The sequence below is a fragment of the Ischnura elegans genome, chromosome 8, assembly GCF_921293095.1.
Source record: "Ischnura elegans chromosome 8, ioIscEleg1.1, whole genome shotgun sequence".
NCBI lineage: Eukaryota > Metazoa > Arthropoda > Insecta > Odonata > Coenagrionidae > Ischnura > Ischnura elegans.
Genome location: NC_060253.1, coordinates 100,264,496 through 100,291,190, shown reverse-complemented (window position 1 = coordinate 100,291,190; position 26,695 = coordinate 100,264,496). Strand labels below are relative to the sequence as shown.

General features: G+C 37.7%; 1 protein-coding gene and 1 long non-coding RNA gene across 2 annotated transcripts in view; one reads left to right on the top strand and one right to left on the bottom strand.

The window, feature by feature from the left end:
- The window catches only part of LOC124163312 (atrial natriuretic peptide receptor 1-like), an 897,209-nt gene that overhangs the window by 638,179 nt on the left and 232,335 nt on the right, over nt 1-26,695 (top strand). The window contains exons 15-17 of the mRNA XM_046540130.1: nt 1,383-1,559; nt 5,413-5,626; nt 8,404-8,568. Coding sequence (XP_046396086.1) covers nt 1,383-1,559; nt 5,413-5,626; nt 8,404-8,568 — 556 coding nt within the window. The remainder of the gene's footprint in view (nt 1-1,382; nt 1,560-5,412; nt 5,627-8,403; nt 8,569-26,695) is intronic.
- LOC124163315 lies at nt 15,346-16,104 on the bottom strand. Its single transcript, XR_006865742.1, has 2 exons — nt 15,795-16,104; nt 15,346-15,717 (listed from the first exon to the last, which is right to left on the bottom strand). It is a non-coding gene; the product is annotated as an uncharacterized LOC124163315 (long non-coding RNA).

Below are 26,695 nucleotides of genomic sequence, written 5' to 3'. Positions count from 1 at the left end.
CATCTGCATACAGCATGCATGTCAAATTGTGGAGACAGAGCGTGTGAATAGGGCTACAAGATGTGTACAGCGTTAGAATTGCTGCTGTCTGATGCAAGTGGCAATTTATCCTGAGGTCCATTGAGATAAGTAAAGTTGACATTTAGCCTCGTATTATTTGAGACTTTATAAAAATTTTTACCTTATAAGAATATTTCCAACTCTCTAAAAATTTATAATTTTTTCAATAACATTAATTTTGAAATCATGTATATCTTAGGTAAAATTATGCTAAATATATGCGCAAAAGAATTTGGGTGAAATAATTAGGTAATAAGAGCATATAAATACTTTTAAATCATGAATCATGTTTGCGCTTATGGAAAATATTGCACAAGATATTGTAGATATTTTAAGTCCATTCATGACTTGCACTTTTAAATTTCATGTATTGTTGCCAATAAAACAAGAATTTTGAGGAAAAAATATTATATTATTAAATTGCCACCCATAATCACTTGTATAACTAACAATGAGTTATCTCAAGATCACAGAAATGAAGGTTATTCAGTGTCTGATTTGGTGAATATGCCTGAAAACAGTCTGAATCCTTATGTTTCACCTGCAGTTAAAATGATTGCAAAACCATTCCATGTAGAACTATTAAAAAATTATCCATGTATTCGAAGAACGACTATGTATGTATCAATCAAAGTAATTAAATTAAGTAAAAAGAAACAAAGGAATATCTTTATAAAGTTGGGAAAGTTGCTGAGGAAAGAGGTTTAACAAAAACAATAAGGAAGACATTGCTGTTTGAAATGTTGACAGTGGACAAAATGACCTCAATGGCATTTTAGTTTCTCAGTCTCAGGAATGGGAAGGGTATTAGGCCATTTTTTGTCTCTACGTTTGGATATAAGTACCTTTACTGTAATAAAAAGAAAACAGTTTGTTAAGTTCTAAAAAATATCTAAGTTTAACTAACATACATAACATATATTAATGAGCATGATCCGGGTATCATAACAATCAGGGTATCATATCATAATAGATAATTTTGCTGCATCATCAGGAAATTACTCATGCACATGCGTTTATTGGGTGAAAACATACTGTAGCTATTGGTTACATATGTATGTATGAACAGTCACCAAACACTGTTACTAAATTGTGAAATCTGGGCTGTGCCTATTAAAGTTCATAAGTGAGCCATAAAAACACTATTCTTATAGCTTCAATAGCAGAATGTTCTCGCATTGCAAAGCCCTAGGTTATCAGGAACTGAATTTATATACTACTCACAACAAGTTTACTGTTTAGTGGTCTTTACTGTGTTAACTGAATTAGTATTTTTTAAGAATGCCTTTGAACTTATGAAATATTTTATTGGAAATTTTCAGATGAAGGATCTCCACCACGACCACCTTGTACGCTTCATTGGTGCTTGTGTGGATCCTCCTCATATGTGTCTCCTAACCGAATACTGCCCAAGGGGTTCCTTACAAGACGTCCTAGAAAATGAGCAGATTACTCTTGACTGGACATTCCGTTACTCTCTAATGCATGACATAGTTAAGGTGAGCATTTATTGGCATCCCTTTGCACCTTATGTCAATCTAATACCCAACCATGCACTTAATGGAACGCAATGAAAACAATCCACAGTAGGTAGTTAAATATCCTTGTTTGCACTTCTCTAGTATTCCTTATATTTATATGAACTGTTGGTGATAACTGGTAGCCACAATGCATGCATTAAATGATATATAAGTCTCTAGTACAATGTGATCATTGGAAAGAAATAAAGTGGTTGTAAATGCCCTTCCTAAATCATTAAAAATAAGATGAATGACAGAAAGTCTATTTTTCCTCTGCTATAAGTTGCAGTGGTCACCAAAAGAATATTTTGCAACCCACATCAGCACTTATTGAATGCATTGGTTCTTGCCAGAATTTTTCAGGATTGATATATTACAACTGAATAAATGTACCTTCACTTGAGTCTATTTACTTAGGGTGTAAAACAGCAACCCAAGTACAAAAATAATTATGCATTCAAAATCGGTACAATTGAAATACATTCCATTTGGTGGCTTATAGTGGAGAAATCAAAAAATATGCTATAGGTTATGTGGTTTGGGTTGTGGTTCGTCAAATACCCTGGTACTCAGACCTTTCATAATTCGCCCCATGTTTACCCTACCTACCACTTGACTGCCGGGAAAAGGAGTACCACGGTTAAGGTGGTCTCCCACCCAACCTCAGTCTGGGCCCAGCATTGCTTTAAGTTTGGTGATCTTATGAGCATCAATGCTGGTGGCCAGTGGCTAGCTCCCTCTGCAATGGAAAATTGATTAGAGAAAAAACAACGGCTCTCACATATTTTTCACTGCTGAAACAAAAGAAGTCAATGCAAAGACTATAACTTTGAGAGCTACATATGTAGGCATCTACAGTTGTGATGCAGAGGTAGAGGTGAAAAATAATATTAAAAAGAATGAATACATATCCAAATCAAGCAAGTAAAGGCTACACCAAACTCTAAAGAAACTTAAATCCTTGCGTAAATTGTAGATTCCGTATATTAGTTTGAAAAAACCTCATTCCATCCCTTCCTAGATTCTTCAGAGGCTTGCATCGGATATTGTCCATGCCCACCACTTTCCTGGCCTTCATATCATGAAGATTATCCTCATCCTCTGATTTTCCTCATCTAAATTCAATCTTTCCTGTAAATTTCTAATCTCTTACAGATCCTCCATATACCTATCCCCTCCACCTCCTCTGAACCTCGTCTTGCAATGTTAGCATCCTTCAATCTTTAGCCTTAATTTGTTAAAGTTAGATTGAAACCAGTGGCAGATGGAGGCCACTTAGAGTGCCACCCAGGTGGTGCCAATAACCTCTTTTTTAAGTTTTAGTTGTGAAACTCCATTTTGAAGTGACTTTAGGGAGTGAGATTATGTAGTGCCCGTAATGAATGCGTTTCATACAAAATCGCATGCCATCAGGCTTTTTCTGATCAGTAGTGGTGGGCCAATCTGTGGATGGTTGGCCATTTTTTGTGGTGCCGCCCAGTCAGGCAAGAGTGAGATCCATCGGTGGTTCCCACACCCTGTAGCGCCAATTAGGATGCCACATGTATGGTATAGGCAGACCAGGAATAACCCTTAAAGTGCTATCATTCTTCCCAGGGTGCAGTCGAAAAGTGCGGAGGGTATTTTAATAAAATGTAGCAATTAGGAAAAATAAACATTATATAGTTCATATACAAGAATTGCCATGAGAAAAAATTCCCGTGGACTGGGAATCGAACCACGGACCTTTGGCTTTCCGGGCCACTGCGCAGACCACTATGCTATCCAGGTTCTTTAATTCTCATTGCAATTATACCGAGGCTCATGGTACTAGGTGTTCGGCCCTTGCGGTCCATCAAGGATGGCAACGCGAGGGAGAAAGGACTTCCAAGAAGCCACAACCGGTTGAGAGCCTCAAACCTGCGCTAAAGCCGCGCAAAGCGGTATGTGTAAAGTGGAAAGCCAAAGGTCCGTGGTTCGATTCCCGGTCCAGGGGAATTTTTTCTCATGGCGATTCTTGTATATTTCACCGCTGTTCTCGCGGCAGGTTTAGAAATATTACACATTATATAGTTAATTTTTTAGATATCTTTAAGCGGTTTTTTTCAATTAATGAGATTAAATTGGACAATAATCACAGCATTTTTATGCGTTTACCGATAAATAAGTTTTTTTATTTCAATGTCCTCAATTTTTAACAACAATAACATAGAAGCCGATATATTGGCACGCCTCAGTTTTCAGCCGAGCGGTAAAAGCCGATATATCGGCGCGCCACACTAAAAGGGTTAACGTCTCTAGAATTTCATTCCACTAAATGGCAACAGCCGCAATATGAAGAAATTTGATGCAGAGGAGGGAGGAAGTCGGGTGTGACCTACCAGTGAGCCAAGCTGCAGCAAGCATATTAAAGTTGTTTTTCAAAACTTAATTTGATTTTACATGGATAAATAAGTTTATTAGTATTTGAAAAGACAGATTCATAAAGTTATGGATAAAATTTGTGATTATATTGGTAAGGGAGAAATATTGAGGTAGGTTAATTAAATGAAAAATATTTTTGCACAAGTGCCAGAATTCTATTAGGTAAGATAGTCATCATGTCATAAAATGTAGAGATTTACCCTTGCATTTAAGATTTCCTCTATGTAAATGGACATGCAAGTTTTGCAAAAATATACACAGAGAAAAAATCATTTGCCTTGACCAGGATTTGAAACCAGATACCATGCTAATTATTTGATTGTTTGGTGGAAATTTAAAAAATCATCCCTTATGAGATTTGATCCCATTGTATGTCTAACATGATTTTTGCCAGTGCCTTTTCAACTGAACAAAATAAGTAGTCCATACCTGTATTGCTGCTATCATTTTTTTCAATGTATGTCTTGGATGCCATACATTCATCCATTGCATTGCATTGCAAGGTTTATGTAATTTTTCCAATGAAAAGAAGCATTTTCACATGCATAGTTATTTTTTACCATAGAATTTTGCACATCCAGATTTAAGCTGGAGTTTTAATGTTGGGGTGGCTATTTTCATTCCAATGATATGAAATGTAATTGAACCTCTGATTTGGTAGGGTTTTACTGGTACGGAACCATTTTCTTGGCAGTGGAGAGTTTCTATCTGAATTATACTTAGAAAAAAGTGGTTTTATACTTACTTTTCGTGCATATTTTTATAACAGCTTGAATCACATTTTGGACTTGTTCAGTTTCAATGGAAAAAATTTGGGTGCAGATACTTTTATTCTGGATATTTTAAGGAGTCACTCAATTCTTAAGGTCTCAATTCTTTGGCTCATTTTTATCAGTAATATTGTAGAACTGGTACTTTTTTTGTGGTAGAAATTTACTTAAGTGGAAAACGAGTGGATAATTATCGGAGGAGCATCTAAGCTCTTTCATGAATGAAATTAAAATACACATCCCCATTTTAACCCCTTTTAGTGCCAGTGGGCCGGTCCATTGGTCCAGGGGGTATTTGCAAAGAGTGCTAAGAGCCGATCTATCAGCCAGGTTTTTTTACACTCACGCCTTTTATTTTTTCGTCTTTCATGTAGATTTGGTGACTATTTTTAATATCTGTCATGGTTTAACATATGTACTTGTAAGTTTTGGGAGCAAATTTACAAAAAAAAAATAATTTCTGAAAATGCATATTAGTCTTTATGTAAACTTTTAAGTGCAAACCTACAAATTTGCCAAAAAAAAGCCCTGGCACTATTCAGCATACCGGGCAAAATAGGCTGGCACTAAAATGGTTAAATGACTAACTTTTTTTAAATGACCCATTCACAGGACACATGCTTAAGTTGGTAATTTATTTTATTTTATTTTTTTTTCAGGGAATGTGCTACCTCCACGGTAGTGATATTCGCACCCATGGCTCTCTGAAATCTTCAAACTGTGTTGTCGATGGTCGTTTTGTGCTCAAAATAACTGACTTTGGGCTTCATAGTTTAAGGGGAACTAAGAAGAGAAACCCCTTCTCAACTTTGGATGGCATTCCTACAGAGGACTCTGACGCTTCTGATGCTGACTCCTATGCCTTTTGGCGAAGTAAGTTTTCCTTTTCATTGCATGTAATGGCCATTTCACTCATAGTGATACAAACAGCTGAAGTAATTTTCCATGCTTATTTATTTGCTCATCTGTATTCAATGTATGTATACACATCATTATCAAGTGCTGTTTGTCAGGGCAATGCTGAGAGACTGCTCTTGATAATGATATGTATACATTGAAACTGGTTGAGCAAATAAAATAGAGTGGAAAATTACAACAGCTGTTTGTATCACTACTATCGATGAATTTACACTAAGTGAACTCATCAATGGTCTGAGCTATTTCACTCATTTGGGCTCAGATTTTCTTTAATTGACTCCAATCATATTCTTCTTGGTGTGATATATAAACGAGGTGACCAAGCTGAGGTCATTTGTTCTCAGAGTGAAGGTTTGGGAACGAAGGGTGGAGAGAAACCCAGCTTTGGCTCTCTTACCAAAAGGCACTGAGTGGACCACAGCTTAACATCACATTGGACAGACAGAGTGCTGTACTTGTAGTGCCACCCACAAAGCACTCAAGCAGGAGTCATGCAGTCTCAGCCTCCTGCATTGACACTGCCAAGATTTGATCACAAAACCACATGGTGGGAAGACAACTCTCTCTCCAGCCTTCACTCTAAGTCATTCTTCACATTTTTCATCTTCACCAAAATTTCCCTTTCTATTCTGGGTATTAAATCTTAATTTTAATTTTTTTTAATATTCATACTCAAATTTCTTGGTTGTGTTTCTATCGTTCCCTTCTCTATTTATGCATAATGTCACTACCCTTTCTTAGTCTTTGGGTCTTAACTTCATCATCATCATCAGTCAACAATCCTAAGATTGGTTTGACGCAGCTCTCCATTTCTCTCTCCTATCCGCTAATCTCTTCATAGCTACATATTTATTCTCTTTTACATCCTTTATAACCTGTCCGATATAACTCATTCGGGGCCGTCCCTTGCCCTTTTTCCCTTCCACTTCTCCTTCAACGATTGTCTTCATCAGACCATCGTGCCTCAAAATGTGGCCAACTAAGTTGTCCCTTCTTCTGCTTAATGTTTTTAGGAGGCTTCTCTTTTCTCCTACTCTCCTTAGCACTTAATGGTTACTCACACGGTCAATCCATTTTATCTTCATCATTCTTCGGTAGCACCACATTTCGAATGCTTCCACTCTTGACTTCTCTGCTGCTGTCAACGTCCAAGCCTCGCTTCCATAGAGAAACATACTCCATATGTAGCATCTGATGAATTGTTTCCTTACTTCTATGCTGGTATTTTCAGCTGTAAGAAGATTCTTCTTTTTGTAGAAAGCCCTCTTCGCCTGCGCTTTTCTACTGTGTATTTCTTTCTTGCTCCGTCCATCGCTGGTAATTCGGCTTCCCAGGTAAGAGAACTCGTTCACCTCTTCAAACTTACATCTTATTATTACTAAGTTGTGGTCCAAATTCACAGCCATCGCTGATTTTTCAAACTCTTCCGAAACTTCTTTTTTAACATGATGTACTTCATCTGATTTCTCCTCTGAGATCTACCATGCACCAGCCCCTTTTTTCCCTCCCCAATCATCTCTCAATCCTAATCAAAATTTCCCAATTTTGTATTCCTTCCTTAGCCTATTGCAGCATTTCAGTCTCCTATCACAACTATATACTCATATTTGACTCTTACAGAATTTCCCTAATTATGTCCTCCAGCCCTATTTACTATATATATACCCTATTTACTTCCCCTTCTTGACTAAGTACCACGTATACCTAAACCACCCCAAGGCTGGTAGGTCATGCCTCATTTCCGTCAGCAGAGTCTATCACTTACCTTTTCTTTGCCAACTGTCCTCTCACCGTTTATCAACAGAAAACTGTATTCTTAATTATAGAATATTCTTCCATTTCTGTAGGAACATCATATAATGATTTTGCTAACGGTAGACCACGGAGTCTTAATGACAGTGTGGGCTTCTTCAATCCCAATCCTTCCTTCCCTATCCTACCTGGAGGCGTTGTCAGGCTTGCTTTGTGGCAGTGGTTCCGTTCCCTTTTTTTCCATCCTCTCGACACCTATCCTCAGATAACAGGGCGCATAAGTCTGGTGTACTTTGTTCCTGGCCATCAAGGTTGTATCCCCTAGGCACAAACCCTGGGACTCCATCCGCAGTCCTCTCACCCAGTTACCTCTATAAAACCGAATCTACATACCTTCATCCCTCTGGTAATAGAGAATATTAGTGTTGAGAAGAAAAATTAGCACATAGTATCCCTTCCTCCACCCTCATTTCATCACCTGATACCCATCACTTTATAAATGGCCATTCTTATGCCTCCTCTCCTCACATAGTCTTGATATATCCATTTTGCCTTCCTCCACTTCCTGTTTGATATTTTCTCCCTCCCTCATCATTATTGTATACCTCCAATGAAGAAGTTCTCAAAATTTTCCCAACATTGCTAACCTGGACAATTAAAACTTTTAATCTGCATACTACCCAGCAAGCTACCTTGGGAGGCGTGTGGAGGGAGATGTTGGGACACCAGCTGTTTACCTGTAAGAGGATACGAAAAAAGAAAACACATACTAATATAGGTGTGCATATTGTTCTTAGTTTGACACAATATAAACTAGCTGAGAGGCTCAGTCTTCTCTTGAAGGAGCACTCCCATTGTAATCATCAATGGATGATAAAGAACTTTAGTGAATTGTCCCACCATGCTTTTACATATGCTTACAATTTCATTAATTTATTTTCACTATCATTTCATTCATTGCATGCATGTTCTCTCCGCAGGTCTTCTCTGGACTGCCCCTGAGCTCTTGAGGATGCAACATCCCCCACCTGAGGGAACACAAAGGGGTGATGTGTACTCCTTTGCAATCATAGTGCACGAAATCTTAACAAGGCAAGGACCATTCTTCCTATCCTGCCCTGAACACCAGCATTACACTCCTAAAGGTAAGCACAATATCCTATTTTCTTCGAAGTTACAGCTTGCTAGCTAGCTACTTGTGAAATTTATTGTACTTTTTTCATTCGTGTAAACTGTTCTGTTTTAGTGTAGACAAAGGACATTAAATACTTGATGAATTGACACGTATGGTTTTAGAAATATATTCTTTCCTATGGATAATTTATCCTAAGGAGAGCATAGCATCAGATAATGTGTTTGTGAGGATGAGGTGTTGGTGTCAGGTATGACACAACCCAAATCCGGCATTAGAACATGTACCCAGGGTGGGCACAGTGGCGGATCTATGGGGGGGGGGGGGCCTAAGGGGACTGTAGCCCCCTCCCCACTTGGGTATCCATTTTACACTAGGTAGAATGGTCATTTTGTTCGGACCCTCACTACTGTTGAGAGATTACCCCCACTTAGTCCCCCCCCCCCTTGTTCCTATCCTGGATCCACCAATTGTTGGGCATGTGGGATTATACTCCTAAGGGGCATGTGGGATTATGCACCAAAGTCCAAAGAGATGCATGATGCATCCTGGATAGGGATATAGAAGAAAGAGTTTTGAATGGATGAATCCCAATGCCATCATTAAGGTGATGAGGGCTACCATTAGCAAAACCATGCTTTGCTGCTCTACAGGAATGAAAGAATATTCTATAATTAAGAATATTCCACAAATTTTCCATAGACCGGCAGTGTCCATGAAGAAGTGAATCATTAGCTCTGATTTCTGGGGGAAGCTAGTCCCCCACAATAGTCCTTGGTGGGGTAGCGTCCCTCCTACATTGTTGCAGTCCTTGTGAGGGTGATGGTAATGTTTAAAAACTGGAAATTATGATTTAATTGATGAAGTTCTCTATCCGTTATCCAAATTAACTCGTTTTTCTAAGTTAAATGATTACAAGTTCAGGCTACCAATTAGAAATTGATGATACACCTTACTCATGGGAGATGACTGATTCTGTGAGTGGTGAGTCACCCCCTAAACATTATTTTGCCCTGGATCCCCACCTGCCACATCTTTACTAAGAAATGAGGATTCCGATTTTTGCTTTTGTGAATTACGGCATCCTTTTGGCATCAGATAGCTCTCACCATCTATATTATTCAAAGCTATTGGTAGATTTTTGTTATTCACCGTTTTTCCTCGTCTGAATCAGATAGTGTCTGCCAAAACTACACCCATTTGCTTGTCTTTTGGGAATCGTGAAATTTTCCCTTGTTATCAATTAACAGCCGTTCTGAAATCACTTCTTACTTTTTCTTCAATGCAGCACCTGAATTTGAATTCAGGTATTAACAAGTTTATTCATTGACAGCAATTAAGTGATGATTATTATTTGCAAACATTTGTAGTATCCTTGGGTATATGCAACATGCGTTATTTTATGCTCTTAGGGAAGCAGAGATTCAGGGAGCTCCATCCACATAATGAGGATTGTCTGTCCAATTTTTACTCATCAATTGATAAATGTTTTTACATTAAAGCAAGTAATGAATATTTAATATTTTAAACTATTTTCACCAAATGATGGCCACAGTGATACATACTTAGAAACTGTTTTATTTAATTGTTAAATTCGTCTAAATTAGGGTACAAAATTAAATAATAGTTACCCCGTCCACTCTTTATCTGAAAAATGACGATTTTATTTCGCCTTGTTATTCTAATATATTACTATGTATTTAAAAATTATCCAAGTATTCTATTCGTTATTGCTTTCTTAAGAGCCTCGTTTACTGGCCGTATTTTCGTTGATAAATATGATTCCTAAGTGAATGCTACCAACTGTGTATTTGCTTCAAATGGCAAAATAGTATTCTTGGTCCTATTTGGTATCATATATTTTTTTGTTATCTCGATACAACGGCGGAAAAGTTGAACAGAGTGGAGAATGCCTGCTTCTAACAGACTTCCAATTTCCCCGCCTACACGTTATCAAGAATAAGTTCTGCTATCTCTCAAAGAGTGGCGTTGGCGGCGAAATAAGCATCTGCCACCTGGAGAGTATCTGGCGAACTCGAGGCTAAGTCGTAAAAATATAGCGGTCATTTAAATTTTGAATATAGGTCTTTAATGAGAAGTTCATCGCATTACATATATCCTCGCGGAAAAAAATATACCTAACATTATTATAATACGGACTTTCGCACTGTGTTCGAGTCGAGAGAGCAAAGGAAAGATCTTAAGTCTTAAATTTTCAAATAAATGAAAATTAAAGCTATAGAACCGCATCAAAACTAATGATTTAAGGATGCCACATTTAAAAGCCGTTGAAAAAATAATAATTCCAAAGCAGCCCATAATAGCCATCGGTATGACTTCTCTCCTCTTTGCGCTGTAATATCGTTGTTAGAGCGGTTAAGATGACAATAAAATCATTTTAAAATCTATTTACAAGCTTCGATTCTACCTGGCGTCTTTCACTGTGATATTATGAAATCCCGAAGATTCGTGACTCGATGTGGAATCCATTACAACTCTGCTTATGGATGTTTCAAATAAATTCGAAAGTGGTTTTTTCTTTGATTTTTTTCTTTCTTTGGAAAGCTTTTCTCTCTCTGTTTTTTCTAATGTTTACACATAGCTTGAAAAGTAAGTGAATATTTGATGGTTGAATGCTCGATAAATGACATATCCTCGCGGAGAAACCGAGTGGAATGAATCTGGAAGAGGTCTGGGATTTTGTATTTTCTACATTTCTTAATGAATGCACATACACTCGTTGGTTCCTCAAGGTTTCTTAGATTTGAAGAGTTAGAAATTAACCCCACAAAAATCAACTATGAGAAAAATTCCTTAAGATATTTCAAGAAACGAAATATGAAAATGATAAAGATAATCTTTTTTAGTGAATGGGTTAATTTTTGCGCATGGATGGTACAAACATTTTGTTTTGAGTCGAAAGTCATAGAAATTGGCGACAAATTGTTGTCTATGATGAAAATCACATAGTTTCAAAATTCTGATTGTGTGGAGTTGTGTTAGTTTATACAGTTATGAATGGCTCAAACTGAGCATATTCCCTGAGGCTGGATATGTACCCAGAAATTCACTACGAATGATGTTTGGGTATTACGCGAGATGCCTAACCTGGCAATTGACAATTAACTCGCAGGTATAGACTATGAATTTCAGTTAAGGCACGATAAATAGCGCTTATAAAATGGATAAAGTTAAATTAATCGATTATTTTACTGAAATGGCCGCAACTATCAGAGCTTTGTTTCTATTGGCGTTTGATCCGGCGATATCTGCCTGATTTTTGGAAAAAAATTAAACTTAAGGGTTATGGCGGCATTCATCGATAATATTCGATTTTGAAAAACATCTATATGGATTATTAAATTTAATACACTCGTATTCTGGTTAGTGATAATCTCAGTCTATCCCGTGACATAAATTCTGACGACATTCCATTTGTAAAACAATTGCATATTTGGTTATTTAATTAATGTAGTTATAGTGACGTAGTTCTCATTTTCGTAAACCTGGCTTCCTGATTTTCTAATTCTCCATATTATTTGCTTACAGATCAAATAAACCTTCTGAACCAGTGCATAATACATAAAAGCATTTTTAACCTATTTGCATCATTATTGAGATTTTTCGGTGGTCATTGAATGATATGTTTGATCTATAATTGATTAGGTTTATGAAAAGAGCTCTCAATTTAAAGGTTTGATTTCAAAGCAGTTTTCATCTCTTCGTTCATGAAACCGCTCCATTTAACAGCGTTCCAGAGTCATTGATTTGCAGCGCTCATTGCTAAATAATTCCGTCTTGAGTCTGTCCACTATTATGCGAATATATTGACTTCCGATTGCAGTCTTCTCTAATGGAACGCAGTCAACCCATCGCCACAGGGGCAGGTTTAATTTCCGCTGGGAAAATGAGCGTGCATGTATCACATTGACACAGATTTTGATGGGAAATTTTGTCTGAAAGGATGGTCATTTTCATTTGGACGCATTTGGCTGCAATATGAGACGGTGAAATGGGACACCAGCAGCAATCTCCTCATATTTGGTATCTTTCATAGATGGTGTAGGGTGTTGCGTTCCTTTTTTTACGTTTGGAGCGGCATTGCGTGAAACATGTCCAGGCAGCATCTCTAACATTAGTTTCTCACCGCTAGCCTTTAAATTTGCTGGCAGTGGACTGGAAATGACAAGTGAATGCGAGTAAAATAGCAAAAATAATCAAGCTTTAATGAATTCAGTTGTAACTACTATTCTACTATTACTTCTGATTAATGCTTCCTTAAACTGTTGCTATAAAGAGAAGTATTTCTCATAAAACACTCAAGGTCATTTCGAGTGTGATATGCATTTATTTATTCGCTAATATACAAAGGATTGAACTTCAATTACGTTTTTCAGAGTACAGCCTACGGGGTCTAAAACTTGTCGAAATGTGTCATTCGGTGAGTAATAAATCGCCGTATACTGTTGTCTAGCTTTTTATCACCCTCATATTAGTAAGAGCTTAGCAGTACTTATCCATTAAATAGTGCGATTGTATGTTGAAGTAGCTTTTAGTTCAAATTTAAAGGATTTTTAATGTTTCCATTAGATTGTCAACGTTTCTAATATTTGCTAAACAGGAAATATGGTACTTTTTATTTGCCTCAATACGAAATGTTTGTCGTACGCAGATTTTGTATAGGATTTAGAGGCAGTAAAATAACTATACCATACTTTTATTATTGCACTATGATATATTGCTATTACTGAAAAGAAATAGTGACACGCTTTTATTCGCTTATTGATTATCGTAGCTCGAAGGGTAGCAGAGACTGTTATTTTTCTGGCTTTTGCTATTTACCTGTAATTTGTCTACTTTTTCTAAAGTGTCTCTAAACTAATTTATGCTCGTAATGATAGCCATATTGCTCAATTAAACTGTACTCTAGCCTAATTGCTCAACTTTCGGGTCATCACTTAAGAGACTTATTTTTTATGGAAGGTAGCACAGACTACACAGAGAAAAATGTTCAGGCGGTACGCCTAAACGTTCGGCCCTAACGACCAAATATTTTAATCGGTATGGGGCTGACTGAACTTTTCAGTGAATTCAACAGAAAAGTCCAGTCACACCAGTTTAGATGCTCCCACCAAAGTGTTTCCTGCGGGTGACAAAATGATGCAGTTGTTGCATAGGAACAATCTAAATAATATGACTAAACGAAACTTCATCATAATGTCTGAATTGAGTCAGTGCTATTAGTCAAACACGACCAGATCCATAATCTCAACTACCTTCTGTGATGGAGTTTGGGTAAAACCAAGGATATTAATAGAGGGTTTAGTCACCTTGATAATAAAAGAATAGGCATTGTCTTTACAGAATTTGATTAATGTGACTAAATTGTTTAATTAGCCTGTTTGAAATTTTTTTATTATATTGGTCAAATGCTTTACTAATTTGTCTCTTTTTTTAACTCCCTTGCGGTTGGTGTAAAAGTTAACGCACAAGCTGGTATTTTGATTAATTTATCTCCCCATGAATAAGGTAGACAATAACTGGACCTTTTTTCGCATGAAGTTTATTTATTAAATATCTTTAGTACATACAAAAATATTTTGTTCATTCTCAAGTATTCGTGAAAACGGACAGCTTAACATTTTGCATTCAAAGCATGAAACATTTTCAGTGAAATCAACATAAAATGATGACAGATGATAACTGCATGATATTGTAATAAGTTGAGAATAAAATAGGAGACTTCATTAGAAGTATTGACTATAATTTAATTTTACATTTCCAAAATTGGGAGATCCTAACTCATTGGCACCCACCACAATACAAGAATTGTCTGTAAATTTGATACCGTTTAAAATGACATTTGTGGATGCTCTACACAAACCTTGGAAAAAATTTGGCATCTTACTCTTAACTAGAGGAAAAAAATGTATTTTATCTGCTTGAATGACATTGCAGTTTGAACTGAAAGTTATCCTTTTATGAAATCCTTTTTGAGATAGAAAGCGGTAGGCTAAACTTAACCAAGTTTTAATACAAATAGGCATTGGAGTGTCGATACGACTAGAAATAACAGCAATTCGTTGTAACATTCTATGCCTTCTTTCAAAGCGCATACACCACGTATGAATTAGTGGTCCGCAGTTAGAACACAGCAGTAATGAAGCATGAAGCGAAACTTGGGTTTAAAGGAATTACCAAATAACCTAATATATGTATAGAGAATGATGTTGAACAATAAGGTAATGAAACTGATCGATTAACTCAACTTGAATTGATGTACAACACAGGATTTCAACAATATCACGTAACATTAAGAAAAGTCTCCTAGATGGGTCGTCTTCAGGCACTAAATTTCCTATCATATGGGCAAGGCATAAAACGAAATTGATCATTTCACTGGCTGATATTCTAATAGACCCACGACATAGTTCTTCTTCAGCAATAGCGGCAGGTTTATTAGAAACCGTATCTCCATATTTAAAAATAATAATTCTAAATCCAAGCTGATCTTCGGCGCAATACTTCTTGGAAATTAAGTCTGGCATAATATTTATAAGGTCATATTTGGTTACAAACTATGACTAACCTAACTAACTAAAACTATGACTATGACGACTTCTTAGATATCATGCATCAAGTCGAGGCTTCCCCCTTCTATTACGTTGAACCTTTCTACCTAATTCCATATACATTTTTCCATCATTCCAGTAAGAGAACAGTTACGCACTTCAACATCAGCATTGTGGGATTCAACAGTTCTCAATAGTTCCTTTTTTTCTTCAGTGCATGAGCAGGACTCAGATTTAGTAAGTTTAAAAATTTGACAGATATAAGTAGCACTAAAGCTCTCTATAAATCCAAGAATACAACGAAAACCAAGATTGTCATCAATAATAGATCCCAATGCAAAATACACTTGAACATTTCCATGCTCTGTCACAACAAAAATATGTACCTTGATAACTAAGAAAATTTAACCCTTCAATGAACTTACCAGAAATAATATGGTTGCTTGAAGAATCAAAAAAAAGGATTATCGGGCTTCCAGTAATTAGAATGGAAAAACATAGTCAGGACTCTAAACTAGACATGAATTCAGAGGGGAGACATGGACAATACAGATAAACTGCTCCTAGTTGGTATAGTCCACTATGAGAGCCTAAAACAAATTCCAATTTCAAGATCATTAAGAAATAATAATACGACAATTACCAAACATAACTAATTAAGACTAACAGTCTTTCCTTGGCGTCTTGTTCAAAGGAGGCTCGTCTCGCACAGAGTCGATGTTAGCACGGAACACCTTGCAAAATTTTAGAAACTGGTCTGGCGTCAGTAATATTTGTAGAGTATCTCATCTAGTAGCTGAAAGGCTACTTTGTCGATTTCTGCTCCTTCAAAGAAGTACAATGGTTAAAACTTGATAACTAAATTTAAATCAAATTAAAATTGAATTAACACCATAAATTAGGTGTTAAATGTAAGTTTCTGCAAAAAAAATACAAAAAAGAGGAGAAAAATACGCCTGCAAGAAGGATTGAACGTGGCCCCCCCACGTTGTAACAACGGTCTCTAACAACTAGTCTAAATCGGTTACCATAATAAATATTTACAAAAACGCCGCAATATATTATTATTGTAAATAATCAACCGTTGTTTTGAAATGTGAATAAAATGTGACTACAGTCTCCATTTGTAAGTTTAAGAGGATTACTAAATGCACACAATTTACATTACGTAGTTATATATCAGCATCAAACGTAGATGCGTAAGAAAACTTAATTTGCAGGCTTTTTTCTATCGCTCTTACGCACTAACTGGCAGAGCTTCGGTAACTATGTACGTAGAGCTTCAAGCATACCGACAGAAGATGAGTAGTGATGACTTCTGAACAGGGTTGACTAGACGTGTTCCATGTTATTTGTTGGAGATACTCTGGGTGATGTGACTACACTAAGCTAGAGGGGCAGCGCAAAGCGTTTAGACAATCTACCAAAATACCTCGGATTACGTGGCAGAGTGTCCTATAATTGCCATAGAGGGGGCGGACTAGATAGCGTTTAGCTGTAACACCCAAAGTTGTTTTCTCCGTGTAGCATTTTGCATTACCATTTTACAAAATGTTTAGGCAATGATTTTCTCGTCAAGCAGAGAATATGGTGCGACCCTGGGCATGTGATGATGTTATCCGTCCTCACATTATTCCAGAAATTAAGCGGTGCGAGTAGAGTTTAACGAGGTGGAAATCACTCGTGAGCGCCTGTATTACGGGAGTAATTTGGTGGAAGAGATGTATGCTCCCCGAAACACACCTCCGAACATTTTAACTCCTCTAGCGTCTAATTTTGCAGGAAAACCGTTCGCGTTTTCTCTGAAAATAAAGCCACGGAGGTGCATCAGTGGCAGGTTGGAGCAAATTGCATTTCCTAATTGCTAACTAGCCATCGGTTTTCTTCCCGGGTATCTCTTAAATTGGTGTGCATATTGGATCGTCTGGTCCAGTCTTCATGAAAATCGAGTTCGGTCCCGGAAGCGAAGTAAGAGTTCTTTGCACAAAAATCTGAAAATACGCTCTTCTTAATTTACCGTATCGAATAATAGACACAAAAGTAAGCCTTTTCCATGGAAATTAAGTTAGATAATTTGTATGTCAATTCAGGATCTAATGGCAGTACTTGCGTCAGTATACAAAAATGTTAAATGTAAGTTTGTAAGTATAAAAAAATGTTAATTTAGAATGCACGCAGTCATTGAACGTAAACGTACATATGATTAGCCAAAAGCTGATACGTTGTTCGTTATACCTTGAGAATAACGATAAAAAGTAATCATTAGGTTCCTCAACGGAAAACCTTTGAGCCATTTTCAATTAATGCAATAATTGAAGTCTAATCACGTTAGATCTATGAACATTTTTCTACCGCAAGCTCAGATAAGGGTATTGAATATAAATGATAGGGATTGAATTACCCTCATTTGCCGCGCACTCATTTTTTGCTGTTACCTCAATATGTGTCGTCTAAGTGGCCCCATATTTTTAAAAACAATTAGTGAAACGTGTTTTTTTTTCATCATCATCATCAACATTGGTCAAAAACCTGCGATTGGTTTGACACTGCTCTACGATTAACTATCCCACTCACCTCAGCTCTTACTTTTGCATTTATTTATTTCTAATCCAAAATATTTTAAATCACTCTATCCTTACATATCAAACAAAGCCCCCCTTTGCCGTTCTCGCTGTCAACTTTCCCCACGGTGGTTGCCTCATGGAACAGTTAAATTAAGTAGATAAATTACCACTGAAATTAAAAATTGCAAAACAGAAGGAAATTAATTTTTCTCTGTGAAATTTCAAGGAAATTATAGGCATATCGTATTTTTATAGGCAAACAACATTATAAAATCATATTTAATTTATAGCATATGTGTGTGCCGGATTTCATCAGTCGAGGAAAGTTTAAATGAAGAGGTCGATAAAACTGTTTGAGAAGTCTGAAAGGACATATTTCCTCAGGTGGACCTATCGTAATCGCCAAAAAATCTGGACGAAATTTCCCGCAACGTAAAAAAGAAGCTCGTTAAATAATTCATTAGTGGCTTATTTCTAGCTAACTTGGATCCATTTTTGCATTTTTTATGCATTTTTTTCTTAATATGATGCAATTTTTGTTTTTCCTCAACTGCTACATCAGAGTGCGTAAAATAATATCTCATGTGAAACGACCTTTAGGGGAATTTGAGAGGGGGTTTGTGTACCGCTATCGATAGCGGAGGAAAATTTAAGCATCTCCAGGAATGGGGACTTAATTTATGGATTTTCCTCTCCTTCGGCAACCACGGTTCAAAAATAAACTCTGCTTTCACGCATGGTTATTTGCTGACTGATAGAAATCTCTACGCTTTTCCCACTCGAGGCGTCGCGTCGGTAAACGCTTCAGGGTGAGCGGCCTACGAGCCCGGAAAATATTTGACGGTTCAAAACAGGATTAAATAAATTGCTACCCGCCTCTTTTCAGGTTCCAGCGATGAGATTCCTTTAATACCCCGCCTCCTACGCGCCTCCAGGAAAGGAGAATAATTACTGCTGCCATTCAGACTATTTTCTCTAGTGAAAATCAACGTGTACCGCTCTCGGGGGTCATAATTTTTTAAATTGCATTTTTCGATTAGTAGAAGTTTTTGTATAAAAGGACTTGAAATATTTAATTAAGGACGTCACAGATGAATTTATGTCCACATATAATTTCAATTCAGATATTATCACTGTGGGAATGCATCTCTAATTTATATAGAAGGTTTATTTTTACGAATCTTGCTGGAATTCAGTATTTTGGCGAAGTTTTCGACCGTGGATCGAACATTATTTATGGTTTTGCTCGTTAGAGGCGAGAGGGATAATTTATAAATCGTCAGTAATAAAATTTGTTTACTCAGACGTCATTAAATACAAGAAAAATAACTGAGATAATGCAGGTACAATCTTTACCTCAGTATACCGTTAGACATTCAAACGATTCTTCTAAGAGCAAAATTCACTGTGAGAAGAACAATACTATATTTATCCTAGGTATACTATTAGGCCTCACTTACATTTGTCGCTAAGCTGCTTAAATAGTGGGAGATACTCGCAAAGAAACTGGGGAATCTGGAACCTCTCGACCTTAGGAGTATTGGAACAAGGTGCGTTCGTCTTTAGACGGAGGACAAGACTGAGGAGATATATTTTGACTCTCTTTTGGCTATTCTCGCGCAGGTTAATGGATTGTTCTTACTCGTCTATTAAGGTGGATTGCAAAGGTGGTCTGTAGACGCAGATTTTATCGTCAACTTCAACATCCAATGATTCTAAGAATGAAAAATATGATGTGATTCTTTCCCAGCGAATTATATGCGTGGGACCTTCTGTTTAAACAGATGAAATCCCAAGAACACATATCTCGAATCCTTAGATTTTTTAAAGATCGTTTTACACGGGACACGTAATTGCACCGGTAAGAACTGCATTAATTTCTCATTTTGGCGCCCTATTTCACTAATTCACGAACGACTTTATAACAGGATCTATTTTGCCATCTCACTTGCGTGCATTTTCGCATGCATTCTAGCAATTCATTGCTTTAAGCGATGCAATTTTGATTGTGACTTCGTACACAAATCAGATTGTGCAATTACGTGCCCCGCGTAAAACGGCTTCAGACGCAGCCCTAAACCATTTTCTCCAATTGACTAAACTTTAAACGCCGACATAATAATTATACCTTTCTGCCGTTCTTATCTTCCACCATTCTTTAAAATTACCGTTTAATTAAAATTCTCTGCCGTTTCTGCATAGGGAGAAAATCGCAAAATGTATCCATCAGCTTTTTCAACCACCTGACTGGGGTGTCGTGTCTCCGTCTGCGGGATGTTGAGACATGGGGCGTTCGTCTTTAGACGGGAGATAATATTGGGGACAGGAGACGTTGGCTGCTTGATTGGTGTGAAGAGAAGCAAGCGGCCAGGAGATGGGCTTCGGAAGTAAAGAGAGTGGATGGGGATAGTGGAAGAGGGATGGTTGACGCCTGTAACACAACCTTCCCCTTAGAGATGAGTTGATTCGTCTTTTCCTGAACGAATCTTATTGAGGAATGAGCCAGAACGGATCGGAGAACGGGTAATTCTCGACGTACACGTTTGGATCGAGCGTCGTGGACAAGAATATTCGAAATTTCTGTGACCGGTTTCGGCTTTTATACCATTATTAAGAATTTTCGAGTTAGCATTGACTCTGCTATGGGGCAAATAAGTTTTCTAACAAAAGAAGTAGTATCAAAATTACTGCTTTTGAAATTTCAGCTTTACCTATTGTGGTATATTATATTTGTATCATTATTCTTAGGTCTCAATGCTATGACGAAAACTAAAATAAACTACACGCTTAAATGTTTCACTTGAGGCACATTCAGTCTAAATAATCGACTCACCGAGACTAATATGAGGCAAAAACATTTTTATTGCCAGAAAACTGCTACCTCCAGTATATTTATGGAGACTATAACGGTTTTTGATAAGTATGTTTACGTAGTGCGGTAAGATATGGGTGACACAGTAACAATTTTTTCTCAGGGAATCGAGCATTTTTAATGAACTATTATTTCGACTGTACTTGATTTCACCATGTAAAAGATGTTACATAGAAACTTTGTTTTTCGATTGATTTTCCTCGAATCGGGTTGGAACATGTGGCATACGGTATCGAGTTACGATCTTCATGAGTGTGGCCGTGAAGTAGCAAACAGCAAACAGAGGAAAGCAAACACTACATGCGTTTGGCCCCTGTATTTTCTATGTATTCCCACCTCCACCATCACTTTAAAATTCCAACCATATTCTGCCTGTTTCACCTAAGTGCCGAAACATGGGTTGGGAGAAATGAAGAAGTGTAGGAATAGATAAGTGCTTTCATTATATTAAATATTCTGCCTTAGTCGCTGAAGACGCTACTACTCTCTGCTTCCTACTTTGTATGGTAATTGTAAAACCATCGAGGAACCTACTTTTCTTCACGTCATTCACCGATTCTCCATCACTTTGAACTTTTATTGACCCTCTTTTTTTCTCATCTGTGATACCTGTACTGTGTAACTGCACCCTTCAGGTATTTCAAAATATGCTTCATCACTGTCCAAAGTCTTACCTTGCCTCTATTACAAAGTTGTCTCTGATGACAGAAGCTAAACCTTGTCTTGCAACCATCAAAATGTAAAGTATGCTTACAATAATACTCTTTCGGTATTTTTCTTCTTAAAATAGAATTGTCATTGCATTTGCAATTATTTTGCTCTTTTCTAAGTCTCAATGAAGCAATAAAGATTTTTTCTTGTTATGTGTGTGTCTAAGGATGATTTATAATATTCTAGGTTACGTTCAGGAAATACTTCACTAGCTAGTATCCTCGTACTTGATGAATTATACTTTAAATCGGGCATTGTTATTATTTATATTAGATAATTCGTACCGATATTTGAGTGCGCATAATTTCTGCACCGACGATGAGGTCGACAAAATATCGTGCGCATGTCGAAAGCGTATTGGCGACATTTGGAGAACGAGAGGTAAGAATGAATCATTGGATCCGTTCCTTTTGGTGGACAAGACCGAAATGAGAGACTCAGTAAAACGAACGCAAGTGCCCATCATTTCCCCTCCTTTTGCCCCCCCCCCCCTCTCTTCCTCTCGCCCCACCCACTCCCCACTCCCACGTATGAGGCGTCCCTTCAATTTCCACGCCATCTCGGAGCCACGCCTACGTACCATCGCACACACATGTGTTCGCTCACACACCTATTCCCGCGAGATGCGTAGCCAAGGAACGTCTTGGAAACGCCACGGGCACTCTCCGGGCGAACATCCCCTCAGGGGTCCGTGTTCCCTCTGACCCCTTTTCCGGAGGAAGAGTTTACGGAGAAAAAGTTCTTCCGGATGGATTTGTGGCTGAAATTTCTTCACTTTCGCAGAGCAGACGAAATTTCGACCTAGCCATCGCCTCGATATTCGAGTGCCCAGAAATTATGGGCACTCGAGTACTTTATTCATTTCATTATTTTGTTGCATAACTATTTCTTTTTATTTTGGTTCATTTAGTTTCAATTTCGGGCTATTATTTTTCATTTGTTGTACTATTTTAGGGTTTTATACGGCAATACTTGCTGGTTGGTCATCAAATTCTGTTTATGCTTTATTAGGTGGGCTTCGTGCTGTTGCTCAAACTGTTTCTTATGAAGTAAGAATAGCTTTAATTTCAATGTTTTTCATTTTCTCATGTGAATGTCATTCTTTATCTACATTTTATATATTTCAGGATTTTATTTTATTTTATTTATTATGTTTTCCCATAGTGAATTTGATTTGCTTCTTTTTTAGCTGAAACTAATCGAGCGTCTTTTAATTTTGCTGAAGGAGAATCTGCCCATAATTTCTGTGCGCTCGAGTAATGATGAGCAAATATTAAAATATCACTCCCTTATCGTAGATTTAACCCCCTATAAGTGTCTACACTAGTAAATAGAATTAACCTCGGTCATATTCTCCAAATGCCACACCCTAATATAATAAAACTCGTTCCCTGGTTCTAGTTAGCTAGCTGCATATCATGTATATCTACTTCAAAGCGGTACCGTGATTCCTCGCTCGGCGTGATTCCAACCAAGGCATATAGCATTGCTAGTGAGCGATAGAAAAAACGATAATTTTGCGTAGTAAGTGATTCTTGCGTGAGTTATAACATGCCAAAAATGCATGCATTCAGTTAGTTTTTGAACTACACGTACAGAACCTATTTCACCTAACATAATGAAATGCAAAAAATTATATTTTCATATAAATTTAATCTGGTACTTCCTAGGTTTCGACATGGCACTTCATCATCTGGTACATTTTGTATATTGCCTTCACTGCATTACTGGCGCATTTGGTGTTTATGTGGAATTATAAAGTTTTTTTGTACTTCATTGAGTTGAGTCGGTTCCATGAAGTCGCGCCCGAAACTACGAACTATTTTACCGTTTAGTCCTAGTCCTATGTGAGTCCGAGACCGAGTCCGAAAGTTCGAGTTTAGCTATCCCAGAGCTAAAACATCGCAAGGGCGCAGATAACAGTCTCCCTCACCTATGCCCTGTGTTTGTGAATTTCTCATAGTTTATGACTGTTGATCACCTCGGTTCCCCTATCCCGAGCCCATCCCTTTGCAAAACAATCCACTCCGGCATAAACTCCTTTTCCTCAATTTCATTCTATGGCCTCGAGGGGCAGTCGCCTACAAAACAACCCCTCGCCCGGGGAACATCCAACCTTCCCGCCATCCTTTGCGTAATTTTTGATGCGCGGACGACGGCTCTCTTGTTTTTTGATTGGGGAAGTCTCTCGTTTTCACTCGCGCCCATTGTCATTCGCTTTTTATTGGTCTCCGTGACGACCCATTAGCCTCCCATTTCCGCCTCGTTTACATCCGACTATAATGGAGCCAACCCATCCCAATAGCCTTTTAGCGTCCCTGCATTCCTCGGATTTCGGTGAAAGGCATCGTCTTTCGAAAGTGAAGTGGGTGAAGGTTGGTGCTTCAACAGTAACTGCGCCGTTTTCTGATGCTAATGACCTTAAGTATGGTTTCATGCACGATGAGTGGAACTGGAATTGTTCCTTGACTGATTTCATGAAAAACATTGTAATTTGGCGCTAAATATTTCATTACTTTTACTAGATTCGTTGGAGCATTGCCGTGTAATCAACGGCACATAAATTCGTAATATAATATTCACCGGAAGATTGAAATATGATGGTTTAGCATCAGTGTTTATTTGCTTATTTCGATTATGAAGTGAGAAATCTTGAAGAGAGTAAGTGAATTTCAGGTAAGCAATGGGAAAATCTGATCATCCGTCTGCTGTAGTGCCTTCTCCAAACAATCTCCAAATATACAATAATAATTATGATTTCAAGGTAAAAAATCTTTTCAGAAATTTGACCCACTGTAATTGGGCCGTTAAATTTAATTCATACGCTTTTCATAATACTACTAATTTTATAGATTTTTCATACGGATGCACTGATTTTCAAGCGGAGAATAAACGCATTAGTAAAGATAGGCCTTTTTAGTACATTGTACTGTTGATTGTACATTGTGTCACAGTGCTTCATTTTGGCTTAGTGTTTTAAAAGTCACTCTCTCATTTTTAACTGTCAGGTATTCCATTTGAAGGTCTGTTGGTTGGATAGCTATTACTTATACCACTTCTTTTTTCAATAAAGCGACCCGGTTTGCTTACTCTTCTTCCGTTACGTAACTAAGGTTAAAATAATAAGATAAATAGACAATAATTTACACATGATGATGATAACTATTCATGGACATCCGGGTCACTTTATTAAAATATTTAAAATAAAGAACAGTCATAAGTAATAGTTATACAAACAAAAATCCTTAGTGTTATATTGACTACGCCTCCCTACTGACCTGGCAGTCTTCGAATCGAGCTGAGTTTATGAAAAAACTCTCCTCGGCGCCCATTTCTCCGCCCGAAAAAAATAGCGAAAATACCTCGTCCCCTTCCTCCCGTCAGCCCATAAAGGACTTTGGCACCACCGCTCCAGGGGTGGCGTGCAAAATTGAGCGGGAATTTTCCTGGATCATTTTATTGGGGCGATGGATGATGATAGTGGTGATGGAGGGAGCAGCGGTAAACGCGTTTGAGAGGAGATGATTGCTATTTTAGATGGAGCTAGTATTAAAGCGAGATATGAGGGCTTCAAAATGAAAAAGTGAATATACTTACTGCAGTATTTGTCTGGTGGTTCTGCTTTTTCTTTTAAACATTTCCAACACGGCACTCCCTACTTTTCCCTACTCCCTAGAAAATTCGCATCCATGTCGCCTCTAGAAGTTGTTTAGGTAGTCCAAATTCAAGTAAAATGAAATACAAAAATGATGTAGAGTGCGTCCAATTGAATATAAGTGGACATAAACGATATCCTGTGCGTATTTAATTTTGTATAATTATTCCACTACATCTCGTATCACACAGTTGATATCACTAGTTCCAATTCATCTCCTTTTTTGTGACTGATATATTTTAACAGTAAATTATTTCTTTGGGGGATTGAAATGTCTCTACGGATTTTAAAAGATTTTTCATGAATTAGGAAGTGAAATTTTTATTCGTATTTTCATTGGTTTTGATAGGTGGAAAATCACAGCTACAGCTATGATCTTTTAAGGGAGATGAGGCATAATTACGGAATTCTCTGAACGAAGTAAAAATATTAAGTAACCCTCCGCTTTATGCATGGCTTGAAAACGTAATTTTTGTGTGTAATATGACTAAATTGTCTGGAATTGGAAAAATCAACGTGAACTAGTAAGTATTTATTAACAGCCTCGTGAACCCGTCGGCATATTTCTGGCAGTGCTTATTTGTGTGATCATACCGGAATTTAGAGTGATTAAAAGTGAATATATAGGGGGATATTTGGGTTAGAATTCCATGAGTACAATCCAGAGAAAACTTGGTGGCCTCTGAATGCGTATAGCTCCAGCAATTGAGGGGAAATTGGGTGTGGTGGGGGATCTTCGGAAGGGAGGCGAAGTGTGTCGAACGGTGTCCCCCCTAAGCAATTAAGCCAATTTTTACCCGCACCCCCGTGCGTCGGCAATTTTTTATAAATATACTCAAGCATGTCCAAAACCGTTGTCCTCATAGGGATCATCGAGCTTTAAACCAACTCACAACCATTCACTTGCAAAGGGCACGCTTTTGGTTCCGGTGTTTTCCTCGACTTTCGCTCACTGAACATTCTCGTTGAATACTCTTCCATATTTGCCGTGTGGCTCTTGGGTACAGCTAAAGCCTGAATGATACGATTTGTTCCGTCCCTTCCAATGATGGCGGAAAAATGACCAGATCACGCAATTATTTCGTACGATGGCTCCAGGGGTAGAAATCCCATCCTTTTTGCCATCACTCGGCAGGCCCCTTTTCCGTCGCTGGTTCTATCTTTCGGAAAATCAGAGTGAATGGCTGCAAACAGAAATTGCTACGCGACACTTGACTTTTAAATTGAAGTTGCAAATACGGAAAATGACCAAATAAGCGATGGAAAAAAAGTGGGAATGACTGTGAGATTCAGAAAATGATCGGTCGAGCGATCGCTTTTCTAATCCCTGATTACCCATCATTAGGACTATGATGGATGGAAAAAAATTATCGAGTGATTCAGGCTTATTTGGTGATCATGAAAATTCACTTTGGACTCACCTTGCTTGTAAAAAAAATGGCGTATGAAAAACATTGCCTGCAGTGTTAATCTGGAGCTTGAAATTAGTATCTCCGTGTAGCGCCCGCTTCCGATGAGTCAATACTGCAACGTCACATGCCATGTTATCGCCTCCTCAGCCACCATTAACTGGCGCAGTGGTTAATTGAGTGGTTATGTAGTACGGATTAGATTAACTCTATGCGTTCAAGGATCCGCCTTAGCATTCATGAGCAACGCCGTTGACGTTATACGTGGAGACTATGGCTTGAATTTCCCGCAAACACGCCCAGAGGTGATCCCAGTAATTTCCAAGCCAATGGGTCACTCAAGGAAAATCGAGGTGA